This window comes from Pseudonaja textilis, chromosome 3 (genome assembly GCF_049901715.1).
Source record: "Pseudonaja textilis isolate UNSWEBS1 chromosome 3, rPseTex1.2, whole genome shotgun sequence".
In the NCBI taxonomy this organism is placed as follows: Eukaryota; Metazoa; Chordata; class Lepidosauria; order Squamata; family Elapidae; genus Pseudonaja; species Pseudonaja textilis.
Window position 1 is genome coordinate 23,199,694 of NC_141992.1, and position 19,662 is coordinate 23,219,355.

Consider the following 19,662-nt stretch of genomic DNA (forward strand, 5'->3'; position numbering starts at 1 on the left):
ACAAGCACTGAAAATAACTCTTGATAGTTTCTTCAGTCTTAAATGATATTTTTACAGTTTGATTTTGTTTCTCTTATGTAGCACTTATATACATCCATAGTACTTTACAGCACTCTCTAAGTGGTTTATAGACTCCGCATATTATCCCCAACAATCTGAGTCTTTATTTTACTGACCTCAGAAGGATGGAAAATTTAGTCAACCTCAAGCCTTGTCAGGATCAAACTCCAGACTGTGGTCAGAATTAGACTGCAATACTACATTCTAACCACTGTTGTGCTTCTTATCTCCATTTCATCCTTTCAGGACTATCTGACTGATTTGATCACCAATGACAGTATTAGTTTTTTCCGAATTTCAAAGAAGATGTATCCCCATCGACCAGTTCTGATGGTTCTTAGTCATGCAGCTCCACATGGTCCAGAAGATTCCGCCCCTCACTATTCTCATCTCTTCCCCAATGCTTCCCAACACATGTAAGTATACATAAATAATACACATCAATTTTATGCAATTCCAGAATAAAGTAGTTATAATCTATATTTATTATAAATTAAATACATTCCTGGGAAATAATTAGCAGATTTGTTTCTTGTCGTTACTTTATCCTAACTGCAAAAACAGAATAGCTCGGTATATTTTCCAACTTTTAAAACTCTGCAACTATTTGTTGAGTATAATGTGTAGTTATATAGAGTTTCCTTTTGGTATGGCAGAAATACTGTCAAGGACTGAAAAATAATTGGGAAAAATAGATATATAGGTTAACAGTAAAAGATAGGATAGGGCAGAGATTTAAACTGTAATCTTAAATATGGTTATCTAGAAGTATGGCCTATTGACCACAAACAGACTTGGTTTGAAAATACATTAACCTACAAACCATCAAATCAAAGTTACCCAAATGAAGCTTAAAATGTGCAAATCTACCTTTAACTGGTTAGGTGTGTTGGGTGAACACAGTGACAGAAATTTCCCCTTGCTAATTGCATATATTGTTTTTTATTTTGTAGTTGAGGTGTTGGGGTATAGTATGTAAGCGTGTGTCTTATTTGGAGGATATCATATTTTAATAAATAGCTAGAGATTCAAAATTCCAATAAAGAATTCACTGAAAAATTAGATGGGAGGAAATGTGTGAGTACATATTGAGAAGATTTCTTAAAGCATATTGAAAGATAACTATTTTGCTGAAAGTAACAAGTGTCTGCATTGGAATATGTAGTCATAATTTTAATATAAAAATAAATCCTCATTTCAATTTTTGCATGAAGTTTTATTTAATTTCTTGGCTTCTCTAAAAATATTTTCCCACCATAGTTGAATAGTTTTTATAAGATTCTTAGAGCTGCAGATGGAAACTGTGTAGTTTGGCTGCTTCTCCAAGATCAAATATAGAGAATTTGTACAGGATTTGCAGAGCAAAGGATTTCTTCCCAATCTTACCACTTCAAATTTCTGAATGGATTTGAAGTGGTTATTTTTGTTCAAATTCCAAAGTTGTTATATGTTGTGTATTTGGAAATAACATGGACAAATCTTTTAAGCATAAGAGGATTGCATTTGTAGTAATCAAAGAAGATTGTAGACTTTGGATGGATTAAGCAGCAGGAGGCTTCAGATGAGCCAGGAAATCACAAAGCATATAGGAAAAGGAATTTACCAAGTATTTTAGATTCATTCAGGGCATTACATAGCAACAGTTTCCATAACCAACAGCATTTTCAAAGCAGCTCTGTCCTTATTCTGCCACAATAACATTATGAAATCAGAGGGAACATTAGCCATGTAAGAGAATAATAAGCAACCTTTTCTCCCTGGAAAAAAAGAAATCTCCCTTCCTTTTCTCTGAACACTGTTTGAATCAGAAAACCTATATCAAAGCATTCCATTTGCTAAAACACCATTAAACAATTTGCTAAGTCCATTCAGGATGCTGGAAAACCAGAGTTCTAAACATTTTGCCTACCACCTCTATTCAAACAATAAATGCATAGGATATTTGCTTGTAATCCTGATATATCAGTAAAGCTCAAGCTCTCAAGATACACAAAAATAGCACCTGGAATCATAGTCATTACAAGTCTTGACTGCTTCTTTCCAGAAATCTGGGCTTAGAAAAATTGGAAGGCTGGCATTTATTCCTCTAGGTCTTTTTCAGGCATGCCTGCACAAAGTCCTAGGGAGTTCACCAGGACTACTTAAAATATTTCTACTTTAGTCTTGAAGTCCTTGATGCTTGGCCAGGATAGTCTCTAATATTCCACTGTGCCAGGCATCCAAGCTTGTTCTTCCAGATGCACCTGTCTTCTTCTTTCTTGCCTCTGTCATTGAGTAGGATGCAAATTTTGCTAGGCATTTAGGACAAATCATTACATGGCACTTGTGCAAGCTGGAGGTATTGGAAATTATATAGTTTAAAGGATTAAAACATGGTTTAATCCTTTAACATGGACAGACTCATTCAGGTCTGTCTCATTTTGAAATAAGAATAAGAATTTAATATAGCTTGTTTTCCTGGTAACTACTTATGCAGTCATATTCTGCTAAATATTAAACTACCAAATATTGTAAAAAGGGTTTCTAAATTGGACCCAGAAACAGCTCACACAGCAGAGGTGTCACATACACTGTTTTGTGGGTGCCCAGAATTGTTCTGTGTGGCCTCATTCCTACCACTACCAAGCTTCCAGATACTTTTTCAAGGGTAGCCATGTGTAGAGCATGTTGCAGTAGTCCAAACATTGGTTGGATCCTACTTTTTCTTCCTCAAGGAGAGCAGAATTATATTTTTAAAAACAGGCTTTCTGATTGACCCCTGTGTAACATAGGTAGTCATCCTGCAGGTGCTTGTGGGCCTGGGTGTTGGACTCATTTCAAAACCTTTCAAAATGTGAGAAATCAGTTCAGACCATTGGTTGAAAAGAAAAGAAAAGATACCTGTCCATAGCTATAGAAGCAAACCTTCCAGAATAGTTTCTCCCTGACTTCCTAGAGTATCAGAAGGGACAATACAGGCAGAGTGACAATATGTTACTATAGCCTAAACTCAAGGCCTACAGGCTGGATGGACCCAGTGCACTGGGCTGTCCTGGTGCGAAGAGGAAAGATTGGTCCAGCATGGCTTCGGCCCAGTCTACCCAATGCAAAGAGCAAACATGCCAGCAGTTTGGGGAGTGGTGTCAAGTTGGCCACGCCTGCCCAGTCAGCCACACCCGCCCTGCCTCCCTGAGGTCAACCACAGCCCTGATGCGGCCCTCAATGAAATTGAGCTTGACACCCTTGCTATAGCCTATTTCAACATAGAGTTCTAGTGTTCTTTCCTAGGGAAAGTCTTCTGATCTGGTCTTCTTCCTAAGGCTGACAATAACTGTTGCTCCTGAGAGAAAAGTAACAGAAAAGGGAACTAATGACAGCAGCACTGTATTGCTACTATTCAAATTCTGTGTGTGTGTGTGTGTGTGTGCGCACACACGCGCGCGTCAACTGCAATACTACATACACACTGCAAAGGAACAGAGCTTGACTGGCAACATTGCTTTCATTACTTTAGCTAAACAGTTTGTCATAATAATAAGGAATCACCTGGGAGGTGGGCAGCCATATAAATTTGTACAATAAATAAATAAAATGGTACATTCTTATAGACACCACTGACAGACAAAGGAGATGAGATGTTAAAAGAAAAAAAGGGAAGAATGTTTTCCCTGCTTGCCCTCACAAATTACCCCTGAGGGTAATAGAAAATTCAAAAGAAAGATTGTTTCCCATCTCTGCCCAATAGCCCAAGGGTATTTTTATTTATTTTATCTTATTTATATATCATGTTTAATTACCTCCCATCTCCCACACAGAATGACTCTAGATGTAAATGAATAGTAATGAGGGGCTTCTTTAGGAATGAACAAACTAAAAGACTCAAGGTCCATCCCACCCCTGAAAGGACCTAATGATAAAGACTGCAATGATGACACCATTAAAGCCAACCTCTTTAACACATTCTTTGGCTCAGTATTTGTAAACAGCAATGGATCATGCCCAGACAACTACAATGATTTAATAGATATTGATTTTACAGAAGACAATGTTGAAAAGCACTACGCAATCTAAAACCATCTCTAGCTATTGGACCAGAGGGAATATGTGCCTACTTCTTAAAAAAGCTATCTGCTGCCATAGCCAAATCTCTAAGCATAATCTTTGAAAAATCCTTCAGGATCAGCTCCTTGCCAAACCTATGGTCATCTAGGTCACTATGGTCATTCCCATCTTCAAAAAGGGAGACCCCGGCCTAGTTGAAAATTATAGACAAATCTCTTTATGCTAAGTCATGGAATCAATTATTAACCAATCCATTATCCTCCACTTAGAAACAAGCAACCTATTCTCTAATAAACAATTTGGTTTCAGAAAAAAACTATCATGTAATCTGCAACTCTTACACTGCAAAAACATATGGACTACACAACTCAATTAGGGCAAAGCAATAGACGCAATCTACATAGACTTCTGTAAAGCCTCTGAATCAGTGGTACATGACAAACTACTCCTAAAACTAAACTCTTATGGTATCTCTGGACAACTGCACAACTGGATAGAAGCATTCCTGTTAAACAGACAACAAATGGTCAAAATTGGGAGAGTCCTATCAAATTCTGTACCTGTCAACAGTAGTGTCCCCCAAGGCAGTGTTCTAGGACCAACTCTCTTCATACTCTACATAAATGACCTTTGTGATCATATTAAGAGCAACTGTGTTCTTTTCGCTGATGATGTAAAGCTATTCAACACCACCGACAATACTGCTACCCTTCAAAAAGACCTCGACCATGTATCAGAATGGTCAAACAAATGGCAACTTCAAATCTCAACAAATAAGTGTTCTCTCTTACATATTGGCAAAAATAATCAGAAATAAAATACAAGCTGAATAGTCAAGACCTTGATGATGATCCAAACTCTGTCAAGGACCTTGGAGTTCTCCTCTCTAATGATCTAAGTGCTAGAGCCCGCTGTAACTACATAGCCAAAAAGGCATTAAGAGTTGTTAACCTAATCCTGCGTAGCTTTTTCTCCGGTAATATCACACTACTAACTAGAGCATACAAAACATTTGCTAGACCAATACTTGAATAAAAGCTCATCAGTCTGGAACCCGCATTACATATCTGATATTAACACAGTTGAAAAAGTCCAGAAATATTTCACAAGAAGAGTTCTCCACTCCTCTACTCATTGCAGAATACCTTATGCCACCAGACTTGAAATTTTAGACCTAGACAACCTAGAATTATGCCGCCTTTGGTCAGATCTAAGTATAGCACATAAAATTATATATTGCAATGTCCTACCTGTCAATGAATACTTCAGTTTCAACCATAACAATACAAGAGCACACAATAGCTGCAAACTCAAGGTAAACTGCACCAAACTTGATTGCAGGAAATACAACTTCAGCAACAGAGTGGTCAATGTCTGGAATACTCTACCTGACTCTGTGGTTTCTTCCCCAAACCCCAAAAACTTTAACCTTAGATTGTCTACTGTTGACCTCACCCCTTTCCTAAGAGGTCTGTAGAGGGCATGCATAAGCGCACCAACGTGCCCACCGTCCCTGTCCTATTGTGTTTTTTTTCTTATAAGTATCCATTTCATGTGTTCATAACTATGTTTATACTTATACCTGTTATCTTAGAATTGCTTGACAAAATAAAATAAAATGAAAAAATATCTATGAGAATTTAAAACTGGAGTTTAAAATTTTCAACTGATGCTGACTTTAATCTCCATTCTACATTGAATATTGACATGGTGCTTTTGCAAGTCTTTTTCAAGTCACAATGCGTTCTCCAAAATATTTGCATATTAGGGTCAGCGGCATATTATGTTTATTTTACTGGCTGTTAATTATTTCTGTCTCTCTAGCACACCCAGTTATAATTACGCTCCAAACCCAGACAAACACTGGATAATGAGATATACAGGTCCCATGAAGCCTATTCACATGGAATTCACCAATATGTTACAGCAGAAGCGACTTCAGACACTCATGTCTGTGGATGATTCTATGGAGGCGGTAAGATTTACAAGCGAATTCCTCAAGTCTTAGATGTAGGTCCTATCTTTCTGGACCATTCAAGAAGCAAGCCAAGCTTTGAGAACTAAACCAAGGTTTTCACAACTGCAGAAATTCAAGTTTCTTCTTTTGGTTTATAACATTGCATTGCTCTAGGAAGATCAAAGGTACTAAATTATAAAATAGTTACAATAGCAAATATTTCCTAGTACCTCTTATAATTGTAGTCAGAGATACACGTAAAAATGGAATAAGAAAAGTAGTCTGCATTAGTGTTCTGAACTTTAATAGCTCTTGATGAGTATTTCAGTCCTTTGAGGTGAAATGCCAGGAAATAAAAGGTGTTTTGATATTGACATGCATTGAGTAGCAGTTACTCAGCAAACATCTGGAAATACCCCTAAATAATTAAAGCTGGAACCTAGACTGTTTCCCACAATTATATTCCTAGTCACACAGACACAAGGAAGAGATCCAGTAGTTCCAGAAGGAGCTATTGAGGCGGGGGAAAGGGGGGGGAATTTCTTAACTTCCTTACTCTAAAAGAAAGAAAATTGATCTTGCACCTCAAAGCTTTTAAATACTTTGTTTTCTGAACAATGTGTTAACAATATGTAGGAGTTTTTTTTCTGAAGGTGTCTATAGGAAGACCACAAATATCTCAAGCAGTGTATGAATGTGGATACACATTCACTTGTGGGAGGTCTCAGGTCCGGTTCTTGCCAGAGGGGAATTATAAAGAATTGATCTACTTGCTACTCACTCTCTATTCTGACTTGGTTGCCAGCTCCAGTTTTAGCAGAGCCATCTTCAGTTTGCCATTTCTTTCCTGGAAGCCTTAGTTGGTATCTTATGTGAAAATCAATGGTCTTGTTCTCAAGTTTATAAAGCTGCCAGAGAAATAAGGAGGAAAAATAATTTACTGCTGCCTATTTGACCTTCTTGTAATTTGTTTAAGATTAAGTATAACACAGTTATTCCATGACAGTAAGATTAGGATTACATTGAGGCTAATTGTGATTTCATTATCACTGATTTGTGGTCTGTTCTAGGATGTTATAATCTTTTTGTCAATGCTACTGTATACATTTGAGGATATAGTAGTTTTGCAATTTATCATAGTGGCCATTTGGCCTTAAAATAATCCCTAGCAAATTTGTTGACATAAAGTACATTCTTATAAATAAGGCTGATACATATCACAGATGGACTCCAAAAATAGTTATGCTTTGACCTGCTTTTCTGTATTAAAAAATGAAGATATCTGGGTCATCATAAAAAGGCTATAGTTAGCATTCCTCGTTAGCTAAAGGAACAGCCTTTTATAAAAACCAGAAACACAGTTTGTTGAAAAATGTTTCACCTAAGAATGCATAATTCCATAATATGTAGTTATTGATACAATAAATCATAACAAATGGATATGTGTATATAGTCCATCTCAGTTGAGGATAGCTGACCTTTTAAATAACCAAAACATTATGAACTGAGAAAACCAGTAATCCATTTTGGATCTCAGCCCTATTATAGGAGTTAAGGACTAAAAGCTCAGAAGGATATAAGACAAGGCAGAAAAAACTGCTTTGTACAGTGATGGTTGTGGGAATCATACAGTTTGCTCCTAATTTACTTATCTCTGGCTACAATTAAGCATAGTAGAAAAGAGATTTCATATTCAGTACCAAGAATGTGAAACCCTTCTATTTTTTTTTCAATTTCGAGTAATAGGACACAGAAAAGTCTGTAGAGATTCTCAGTCATCCAGGTCATGGTTATCCCAAAAGTGCTTTTTCAGGAGGCAACTGGACTTTCTTGCTTTTTTTTTTCTTTTGAAGATGTCTCGCTTGTCATCCAAGAAGCTTCTTCAGCTCTGACAGGATAGTGGGAAATGGAAGGATTTATATTCCTTGCAGACAGATGTCATTTGCATCCTTTAAGAGGCTCCTTGAAGCACTTGGAGGTTTATCTGTGTCCTCAGGGTTTCTCAGGGTCTTCAAAAGAAAAAAACAAGAAAGTCCAGTTGCCTGAAAAAGCACTTTTGGGAGGACACAGAACAGTTAAACTTGCCTCCTTAAGTGTTTTTAAAGGATTTAAGAACATACTTTGGTCAAACAGAAGAGTAATCCTTGGCCTGTGGATTTCATTAAGAAATTGGCTTATGTTGGTGCCTATAATTACAATTTTATGCTGTTTCAGATTTAGTGCATGTTCATTTTAATTCATTGCTCCTGCTTGAAGTATTTAAAATAAATGTGCATTTTGAGGTGGGGGGAATGTAAATTGTTACATGGTTTGTTAAGTGACAGAGTATCCTGCAGCATGATAGCCTTCCATGATATGGCATGTTCCAGAAGAGCTAGACAATAACCTACTCCCAGTAGTAAGCCAAAGGTTGTCCAACAATTCCACAGATCCAGTGTTCTAGATAGAGGCTGATCAGAGCTTAGTCTTGAAAAGATACCCTCTGTTCTTATTTATTTACCAAATTTATTTGCCATCTACCTCGCTGCGGGGCTACTCTTTAGAAGACTTAGAGTAGGGTGGGATTCAAATTTCTTAACAACCGGTTCTGTGAGTGTGGCCTAATTTGTAGGTGTGGCTTGGTGGTCATGTGACTGGGTGGGCGTGGCTTGTATGTAAATATTATAAATATTCATGTAAATATTGGTTTTTTTATTTAAAAAGGAGCAACTTTTACCCAAAAGCAGGCAAAGGCAAAGCAGCTAGGCAGACTGAATTGCTCACAGAATCACAGATTAATTTAGAGATCTATCTATCTGCAATTGGTTATCTGAGTCTGCACTGAAAAGCTTCAGTCCTAAGGAAGGTTCAGTTTAGATTAGATTAGCTAGAAAGCAAGAAATCCAAGGATTTGCTGCTTTCTAGCTAATCTAAATCTCCTGGCAGAGCAGAACAGCTAATGGTCGAGGGAAAAAAAGAAAAAATAGCAACTTACCAAACCAGCAAGTTGGATGGCTCGCATGCCAGGTAAGAAGTGAGTGGGCAGGGAGGGGAGGGCCAGCCAGTGGAGCAATTTTCTGGTTCTCCGAACTGGGGACAATAATGTGTGCAGCATTTGCAAGAAATCATCAGCTGTGCTGCCTGGACAGCTGACAAGCGCTATGCTCCAGTGGGTAGTGTTTGAAAATCCTCTTGTTTCCTGCTTTTTCAACCTCATCTGAGCCGCGCAAAGCAGCTGAGGAGGGAAAAGCAGGGAATAAAGGATAGCCTAGAGCCCAGGCAGGTGGGTGGGCCAAACACCAAACCGGTTTGGTGTCAGCTGCTCTTCGCAGCTACAGGTTCTATAGAACCGGGCCGAACCAGTAGTATCCCACCCCTGGCTTAGAGTAATAAAAAGGAAGAAAAATGAAAAGTGTTAACAGAAGTAAAATAATAGAACAATAAAGTAAACAATGAGAAAGGAACAGTCATTTCCTCTATCTTCATTCCTAGTTTATAGTTTAATTTGGTTGAAAGCTAATTGTGCAGATAACAATGCAAGGATTTGTTGCCTTGATTGTCTAACATTTTTTCTTTAAAGAGAACCTGCCAGGAAAAAAAAAGGGGGGGGCGGTTAGTAAAGAATTTTTAAGAATCAAATACTTTTAATACCAATGGAATAATTTTACATATTCAGTGTTATTTACATATAACATAATAACAATGGGATTATTGGGTTTTTTTCAGTCTAAGACATAGTTTCTCTATTAATGTATTTATTTTATTCATTAATGTATTTATTTCATTTTTCAGATTTATAATACATTAGTTGAAACAGGTGAACTGGAAAATACCTACGTAATATACACAGCAGACCATGGCTATCATATTGGGCAATTTGGACTGGTGAAAGGAAAATCCATGCCATATGAATTTGACATCAGAGTTCCTTTCTACATACGTGGTCCAAATGTGGAGGCTGGATCCTTGTAAGTTAATGGGCTTGATGGCTCCATGGGAGTGAACTGAATCTCCTGGTTAATTCTGCATTGAGCAATGTACTTCTGCTTGAATGCGTGGAATCAGGATAGGCACCTACAAAGATTTTTGTTTTCGGTTGAATGTGATTAGGGCTTCAGCAGTCAGGAAACTCAGTAAAGAAGCCAGGGATCCTGGTAAAGATCTTCATATTGAATATCCAAAGATATATAAGGCAGTCAGGCATCAAAATGTTATAAGGAAAAATCTTTATGTGTGTCAACATTACTTCCTACTTTACTTCTTCTTGGACGTAGGATAGGTCTGCATAAAATGAATATTTGCTGGCATTCAAGCAATATTCAAAACATCTGTCTTTAATAAGATGAAAGATAATATATTTCCTTATTCAATTCTCCTACCATAGATGACCTCTTTGTTATGTATCCCCTCTGAATTTTATCCAGCTGTGACCATTACTTCTGTCACTATACAGTCTTGAAGCTGCCATTCCTCTTCCCCTGGGCTACCTTTTCCTCAAAAAAAGGTTATTTTTCCAAGAGTGGTAACCAGGAAAAGGAGTTGCAGCACTGCACTGAATATTCTTCAGCTGAATATTGAATATTCTGACTTTCTAGTGCCAGTTTCTCTAAATTCTGTTATAGGTCTGTTCTTAATAAGTCAGTAGTATGTGGAAGGAATAACAGAATTGTGGACAATAAATTTCCCCCCTGATTTTAAAACCTTTACACTGCAACTTTAGCCTCTATTAAGGAATATCTGAATGTGCAAAGCATAGCAGCCTTCCAGACTAATTTTCTTCTCCATCCACATAGGGATAAATGACTCTGTTTTTCATCCATTCACTTTGCACATGTTCAGTGTCAGATCTATTCATCAGATTTCATTTTTTCCAAGCACATATTTAAACGATACATTTCCCCCACCCTCATATTTCCACTTAAAATATGTAATTAGGCCAAGATGTTCAGTGAAGGTTAGCGTTTAAGTGAAACCTGTTTTAATTGAGCTTGTACTTTTCCACAAAAAGCAGATCTATAATTTGGGAGTTCTCCTTGACCCCAGTTTCCACTGGATTTGCAGATTATGGCTATGACGAGGAATGTTTTGCAAATTTACTTTGCAGTAGCTATCTATGTCTTGGTTACAATCCATCTTGATTACTGGAAATTACAACTGGTAGTTTTACATTTTACATTTATAACCAATATAAAGTAGAGGAATCACATGATGCCTATACTGAAAGATAAGCCTGCTGACCAAGCCCAATTTAACCTTTCAAGTGGTGAGGTTCTGATTTTTTAAAGGCAGTATTTCTTAACCTAGGCAGTTTTCAGGTGGGTGGACTTCAACTCCTAGAATTCTTCAGTCAGCATCCATGCCGGCTGGGAAATTGTAGGAGTTGAAGGCCATCATCTGAAAGCTGCCATAGTTGAAAAACATTGGTCTAAGGAGCCATTTCAAACTATTAACTGGGCCTGATTACTTAAATCATGAGGAGAGGCCCTTTTTAAGATGCCTTTGCTTCCTAAAGCTCATTTGCCTGGTGCAAGGAAGAGGCCTTCTCCTGCGTAGAGTATTCTCCCCAAGAAGAAGCATTTGGTCCCCTAGGTAGCAAAATGGTAAAAAAAATATTTTGTTTAATTGTTTAAGAATTGTTTTAAGCCACCTTGACTTCTTATTAATAAATAATATGTATCCAAATGATACCCTAAGACAGTAAAATAAAGAATCGTACATTTCAAATCAAACCATACTGAATTTGAAACACAGCACTTTGAGAAAATGCTGTTTTGAGTGCATAATGGACTGTCTCAAACATCTTTTATTTATTTTATTTATTTATTTATTTTTATTTGTCAATCGCTTACAAGATAATAGATATAAGTATATACATAGTTATGAATACATTAAATGGGTACATATAAGAAAAATAAAAGAATCAATAGGACAGGGATGGTAGGCAACGTTGGTGCGCTTATGCACGCCCCCCCTACAGACCTCTTAGGAAAGGGGTGAGGTCAATAGTAGACAATCTAAGGTTAAAGTTTTTTGGGTTTGGGGAAGAAACCATAGAGTCAGGTAGAGTATTCTTGCAATAGTCTAGCATGCTTGAAATATCCAATCAAGCTTCAAATCAAAAGTTTTCGTGCTTCAAAAGAGATGTTTTAAATTTGAAATAAAGTTTAGAAATTCCAATCCAAAACCTTTTGTTGCTTGAGGTAGGACACTTACCAAGTTTTCTCTGTAAGAGTAAAAATACAATAATCATAAATTAACATGGCCTGAAACAGATGCTGCTACAAAGCTCATTCCTTGGCTTCAAGTATTCAAAATTTAGAATGCTTTTCAAGCCAAAGGATAGTTGTGTTCTGAAAACCTATTTTGTAAAGTATTTAATTAGTTTGATTACATATGTAGGTTAAATAAAGTTTTCCAAAATTCTTTCTTTATACATCAAAATGCTAGGTGAAAAATAAAAGCCTAAGATTCTGAAAACCGTGAAGAAATTTTGATATTTCTGGGATGAAATGAGTGTTAAATTTTTCATCCTTGGGGTAATAGACTGTGAAAAACAGATTTCTAAATAAAAATACTGCAAAAAGTTAACTCTTCTAGTAGACAGGAGCCATCAGAAAATGATTGTGTAAAGTAGCAGAATTATGCAATATTTCCTTTGTGTTCTGATTACAAGTGAGATAGAGAGACAGAGAGGAGAGAATTTCACATCAATTATAGGATGATCTGAATTTGCAAATTTTTTTAGTGCTTAATTTTTGCAATGTAGCAATTATTTTTACCATAAAATTGTGTGTACATATGTGTGTGTATGAATATATACCAGTATGCATGAATTAAAACAAGTAACACTTGTACTTTCTCTCTTTTTAATATAAAGAAAGAAAAATATAGCCAAACAGCAACAATTCTATCCATAATATATCTACACTGGCTGTTCATAATTTTTTTTCAATTGAAATGAATTTCATCAGGTAAAAAACCAGCTCAAAAACAACAAAATAATAGTATGCCTACAACACAATAGGATACTTTTTTCAAACTCTGATCCAATGACTCTTCTTATTGAATATCATGAAAGTTAAGTCCAATTTAAATTAAGTAGCAGCCGATGCTGAGCGATCTAAGCAAAAGATTGATCCTCAACACCTTCTGAACATACATATGTCCCAAGCCTGCCGACTCACACCTAGGAACAGCTTTATGGCAAGAAAAAACATTCTTGAGTGTACACAAGAACAAAATTGAATTAAAAGGTGGAGGAAGAAGACCACTGAGTAAGGAATAACATTAAAGGAAGTGAGGGCTGAAGGATCTAACCTCCCTTATGCTACCTGGAGAACTCTGAATAGGTTGAGAGTTGGAGTGCCTAAATGTAAAACCAATATGCTCAAGTGGAGGCTTTTAGTGCATAACAATGCACTATGCACAATCTGGGGAAACCCAGCCCATCTGCTTGTATGTCAGCTACTAACAGAAACATGTACCAATAACGACTTATTTTGGGCCAACGACAAAGCCAAGAAGATGGCTTCATTCTGGCAGTTTGATCTTGAGGTATGTTGGAAGAAGTTCAACATACCTCAAAGATCACTGATACTCTCCTCTTAGCCAATATCTTAGCCAGTATCTGTATTAGCCAATATATTATGTGTAGTAAGGAACCTTATCCAGGGATTGAAATAGTATCAGCCACATTGATAAGCAATAATTGTTCAATTGGGGTTGGGGGGTGGAGAGAGAAAGAGCACAAACATTTGATTGGAATAATTTGTTGAGCTTGACCCAGACAAGGACTTCTGACTGAGCATTTTGTGAGATTTGCCTTCTTCAGGCCAAGGACTCCAAATGTTTTTGGGCCACAATTCTCTGAATAATCAAATCTGATGAGAGTTATAGATCAAAAAGTCTAAACAACACCAGCTTAGGGAAGGCAGGTGTAAGCAAACACACCTCATTTTAAACAGTTGATTTAAATTTTTAGCTTCCCTAGAGCTCTTTCTTAATCAGTGTGAGCAATCTTGTATACTGAATTCCAAGCCCTCTTGACTAATTCAAAATTAACAAAAACCCTATGTCAAGATATTTCTGACTCATACAAGTATTTTAAAGTTCATAAGTTAATGCAAAGTTCTCAACTTTAGTGACACCAAGAAAACTTGTTCCCACCCATGAAGAACCCAGATAATTATGTTGCAAACAAAATCAATGGTTTTGGGTCTAGGATAGACAAGAAATAAGCTTACCTGTCACCCGTGGTAATCAAATTTCAGCCTAAATCCCCCAGGAAATTTGCAACCCCCATTGGGTTTGGTTAAATTTCCCAAACAACAGTTTGACAACCCCAGCATTAAGAGATTTAAAGGCCACAACACAGCCTTTGACTGGAGGAAGAGACAGGAATTTTGTTTCCACCAATTTCCCCTGCATCAGATTTCATGCTGCTGCCAACAATTCCTCAGTTCTTGAGATCAGTTTTTCAGAAGGCATAGGAGGAGAGAGGAATAGTAAAGATTGCCTCTTTTATGTTTTATAAAAGACATCATTTGTGCGTGATATTCTGGAACCAACGTAATGTTAACCTTGACAATAGTCTGATTCTTCAGAACATATTGAGAGTGTAGCATTTTAGATTGCCTGCAATCTGTGTTGCAGAGGAGCCTTCATTTAAGTGTCTTCTTAGAATCAAAATTCATTTTTTTGTAACACTCACATAGATCAGTCAAAATGACCCAGTAAATCAGAGTTCATCCCATTAGAGAAAATGGTAAAAAAGGGAACTTGTACACACTTGACAAGGTGATTTGTCAGATGCTCAATTGGTGTCCTTATTTCCATACAGAGAGAAACATCCACAGTGATATTTTTGCTAACACCGGATGCATCTACCTAAATTAATTGCTGACTGCCCCCCACTTATCATCCCTGATTTAACGGTCATTGCTGTAGTGAGGCCTCATTACCATACATTCATTACTTCTATCCTGAAATGTTACACTGCATTAACTAGTAATTAAAATTGAGCTGCACTTGTCAAGCAAATAAACAAATGTATTTTCTTTGATTCTTGTCCTTGTTTGTTTTCAAATCCAGTAATTTACAAATGGATTCATTCATTGTTGTAAATTAGCATATTGCTATCTTGCTGTGTTTCTAAGCTGGAAATTTGCAAAAGAGCAGAAAACTAACCATATGGCACTATCTTTGAATTGTAATTTCTTTCTGTAAATTATGGCAAGTATGTTCTTGTCCTCCAAGATCCCTGTAATTGTTTTTCCAAGGCTTAGTTTCTTGATTTGCACTTCTTGATTGTTTCAATAAGCATCTTAGCTGGAGCTATTGTAATATAATGATTAAAAATGATATATGAATCAATTCCTGTTGTTTTTATCTTGCCTCTTCCATGAAATCAACTAGGTGGCCTAGGAAAATGTGCTCTTTTTAATCTCATTTTTAACTGTCTTCCTTACCCCTCAATCTGTAATATTTTATATCTATATCTGAATTGCCATGTAAGGGCTAGATAATCACCTTAACTTCAATGCATTGAAAACTTGATACATAATGCATGGGTCTGAGGGACGGTATCAGTGTTGGTGGGAGAGATCTTGGTATATGATTAGGCTGTTGTTTACTATTAGCTTGTTTGTCTAGTTCCAACTACCAAGGTCTCAACCACCAACACTAATAGGGTAAGCACTAGTATGTTAAATGAGAACAAACCCCACTCCATTTTAGCATGATAATGTTACCTAGTTTGGTATTGAAACATCTGCAAAAAGACAACCAGGCTTAGAGAGCACCAAGTTCAACTCTGAGCTACAAAGATTATCTTCCAAATATATTTTTGACAAGCTTAAAACTAGCCAACTATATTGTCCTTACAAAAATGAAAGAAGCAAAACCTAGCATTTCTAGATTGTGTACAATTAATAATATAGCACAAGATTTCATATATATATCATCATTTTTATGGACAAACCTATCAATAAATAATGTTAACAAAATGGTTGTAAGGGTTACAAGCTATTGTAACTTAAGCATGACACTCTCAGATGTAATATAAATTCTAAATTACAGGTAAAGTAACAATGTCACTAAGAAAAGGGACTTATACCTTTGCAGCATTCCAATGATTGTGTGATCAAAACTCAGATGCTTAACAACTGGCTCATATTCTCATATTCTTGCTGTGTCCCAAGGTCATGTGATCACTTTTTGTGACCTTCTGATGAGCAAAGTCAATGGGGAAGCCAGGTTCACTTAACAACCGGGTTATTAACTTATCAACTGCAGTTATTCACTTATTAACAACGAGGCAAGAGAGTTGGTAAAATGAGGCAAAACTCACTTAGCAGAAATTTTGGGCTCAATTGTGGTCAAGGACTACCTGTATTACTAGTTTTTACCCCAAATTGATAAACACTTGGATCTTCAGAAGACTACATGATGTAATACTGTATCTGTTACAGATTAGGCTGGGATTATTGTTCCAGCTGTTTTGTAAAGATTGTGTATATATATTTCTTTTCAGGAATCCTCACATTGTATTGAACATCGATCTTGCTCCTACAATTCTAGATATTGCTGGCCTGGACATTCCACCTGACATGGATGGGAAATCCATACTAAAACTGCTGGATTCTGAAAGACTGGTCAATAGGTAAGGGTGGAAAACATATGCAGTAGACTTACATATCCTGCAGTTCACTGTTCTTTCAGCAAATTATGGGAACACTGGTTTTGATTATTAAATAGAGCATTATGGTACATTTGGTTCTGTTTTTTGTACATTGGGAAAATATTCTATGAATCTTTCAGGGAAAGTATTTCCATATATTACAGATTTCAAATTTCCCTTGTGTTTTTTTTTTAATCGGTGCTATTTGTGTTATATAGAAATTGTTAGGGGAAAGAAGACACACACATACAAGAAATGCTGCCTGTTAGTATCTCTGCTATTTTTAATCTTATCCTGATGCGGGGGGGGGAATTGAGAATTTTTATGTGGTCTGGGGGCATGGGTGGGAAGCAGTTTCTCTTTTTCTCAATTTGATACTACTCTAAGTGGAATAACCAAGATCAATTAAATGAGGTTTTCATCCTTTTTTATACCTATAATCAAAGCGATCCTATTCTGAAATTTTCTATTCCTATTAATATGCTTCACTATTCTATAGTGTCTGGATAATGGGTGTTCTACAGATCTAACAAGTAGTAGGAGAGATACAAGGAATCTGAAACTGAAACTAATGTCCACAGTAAATATTTGGGATGGATGGATGAATGGACAGATGGTCAGACAATAGGCAGGCAGGCAGAAACTATTTGTAATAAACAATGTTTGGAAGCGATTTGTCTTAATCATCAATAGGCTAATATTTGCCTAACCCGAATAGCTGTTGCTGTTATCCAAAGATTAATAATGAGGCACATATGGTTACCAAGATCCTGTTGATTTCAAAGTAGTATTCCCAACCTTCATAATTACACATATTTTTTTTCAACAATAGAAATCTCGCACATCAAGATTTTTTAAACAATAGAAATCTTGCACACCAAGATTTCAGTATATATGGGAATCTTAGAGAAAACAGTCAAAATTTTACAAAATAATTTATCAGATAGGATTTCATAGAATCATCCAATAAGTTCATCAAAATTTCATTGGCTTTAACAATCTGGCAAGATTTGGAGCATTTTTATCCAAATTCTGTTATAATACCAGATCAGGTATTATGCCATAATACTAGATTAGCTGCTTCGAACCAGGATCTGTAAAAGTTTGCTAAACCTGCTCTAGCCTGTCTGAATAAAACGCTGATAAACAATTATACATTTCTGAGTCTTTAGATAACTAAAATAGGTTTCAGTGAAACATTTGGGAGCTTAAACAGAGTTAAAACAACAAGTTTATGCTAATCATAGTTAAATATGATTCAAACCTATGCTTCAGTTTTTCCAGATTCCATTCGAAAAAGAAAATGAAGGTTTGGAGAGATTCATTTTTGGTGGAGCGAGGGTAAGTAGTTTTGAAATGTGCTTTGTTTTATTTTTTTAGAGACTTCATTGCTCGAAGCATAAGTTGCTACAATTATTGCAGTTGAAGCCAGTTGTTTATCTTAAATTATGTAATTTCTTCAGCAATATTATGGGGAAGTTGCTTTAATAACAAAAATGTATTTATTGGTAGATTAATTTTTACTGGAACTGTTATACAGTAAGAACACATACAGTTGAATATGATCAACATAATATCTCAGATAATTGTTTTTAATGTGATAGATAGTTCTCTGCCATAGTTACTGAATTCAGTCTATGCATTCTTCCTGTATTTTAGTTCTTCAGTAGTTGCTTCCTAGAATCACATTGTCTCTAAAACATCAGGCTAGATTAAACTGTTATAGTCAATAGCCACTGATATGGGTTCTTCATAAATTCATACTTAGCCATCCTGCTATTCCCTTGGGAGGCAGCTGCATTACGTAAAAGCACAGCAGAGGAATGAGTAGTACTAATAGTAAATCAAAGGAACTAAAAGCATGAGATAAGCGAAAGGAAAAGAAAATACATGTAGTCCTCGACTTACAACAGTTCATTTAGTGACTGTTCAAAGTTATAGAAGCACTGAAAAAAGTGACTTAGGCCCATTTTTCACACTTACAACCACTGCAGCATCCCCGTAGTTACAAGATCAAACTTCAGATGCTTGACAACAGGCTCATATTTATGATAATAGCAGAGTCCCAGGATCATGTGTTCAATTTCTGTAACCTTCTGACAAAATCAATGGGGAACAAATGGATTCATTTAACAGCCGTGTTACTAACTTAACAACTGCAGTGATTCATTTAACAACTGTGGCAAGAAAGGTTGTAAAATGGAGTAAAGCTCACTTAACAAACATCTCACTTAGCAACAGAAATTTTGGGCTCAACTATGGCCATAAGTTGAGGACTACCTGTATATATAGATAACCTTGGTTTTTAGATATTCTCTAGGAGACGGGTGTCAAAACCGCAATGACACGTTGTCAAGTGACGTATTGCAACTTTTTTACCCTTCACTTAAACAGATGTGGAGGTGGCCAACATGTAAGAGTTTGACACCCCTGCTCTAAGAAGACTACAGCTCAGAATCAGTCCCTCAATATTGGCAAGAAATTATACAGAGCTTTTTTTTATATAAGTTCAGAATAAATTTGAGTTTAATTGTGGTCGTAAGTACAGGACTGTCTTTATAGCTTGATCTAATTTACACCAAATCATAATTTTCTATGTTCGCAAATTATCCTTGCTTCTACCCTGTCCTTATATTACTTCACACAGGTTGTCCTCAGTTAATGACAATAATTGGAGCTGGAATTTCCCTCATTAAGCAGCCCAATCCTAAAGCATGGCATCAGACATGATCACACAGCTTAGTAATGGTGGTTCTGGCACTTCTGGTCGCCAACTTTAGGGACTGGTCATAAATCCTATTTGTTCAGCACCGTCATCAGTTGACCAATTGCTGAACAAGTGGTTGTTAACCAAGGACAATCTGTAATTGCCTTTTATTATTTCAATTGCACTTTTCTTTTTCGAGAATCTCAGCAGCTCCAGGCAACCAACACTTTTTAGTATACT

General features: G+C 36.4%; 1 protein-coding gene across 9 annotated transcripts in view; it reads left to right on the forward strand.

Annotated features, from left to right (window-relative positions):
- The window catches only part of SULF2 (sulfatase 2), a 265,704-nt gene that overhangs the window by 204,144 nt on the left and 41,898 nt on the right, over positions 1 to 19,662 (forward strand). For all 9 annotated transcript variants that reach the window (XM_087929026.1, XM_087929027.1, XM_087929023.1 and 6 more), the window contains 5 exons: positions 307 to 476; positions 5,926 to 6,076; positions 9,830 to 10,005; positions 16,569 to 16,697; positions 17,991 to 18,056. In XM_087929026.1, the coding sequence (XP_087785152.1) occupies positions 307 to 476; positions 5,926 to 6,076; positions 9,830 to 10,005; positions 16,569 to 16,697; positions 17,991 to 18,056 (692 nt within the window). The remainder of the gene's footprint in view (positions 1 to 306; positions 477 to 5,925; positions 6,077 to 9,829; positions 10,006 to 16,568; positions 16,698 to 17,990; positions 18,057 to 19,662) is intronic.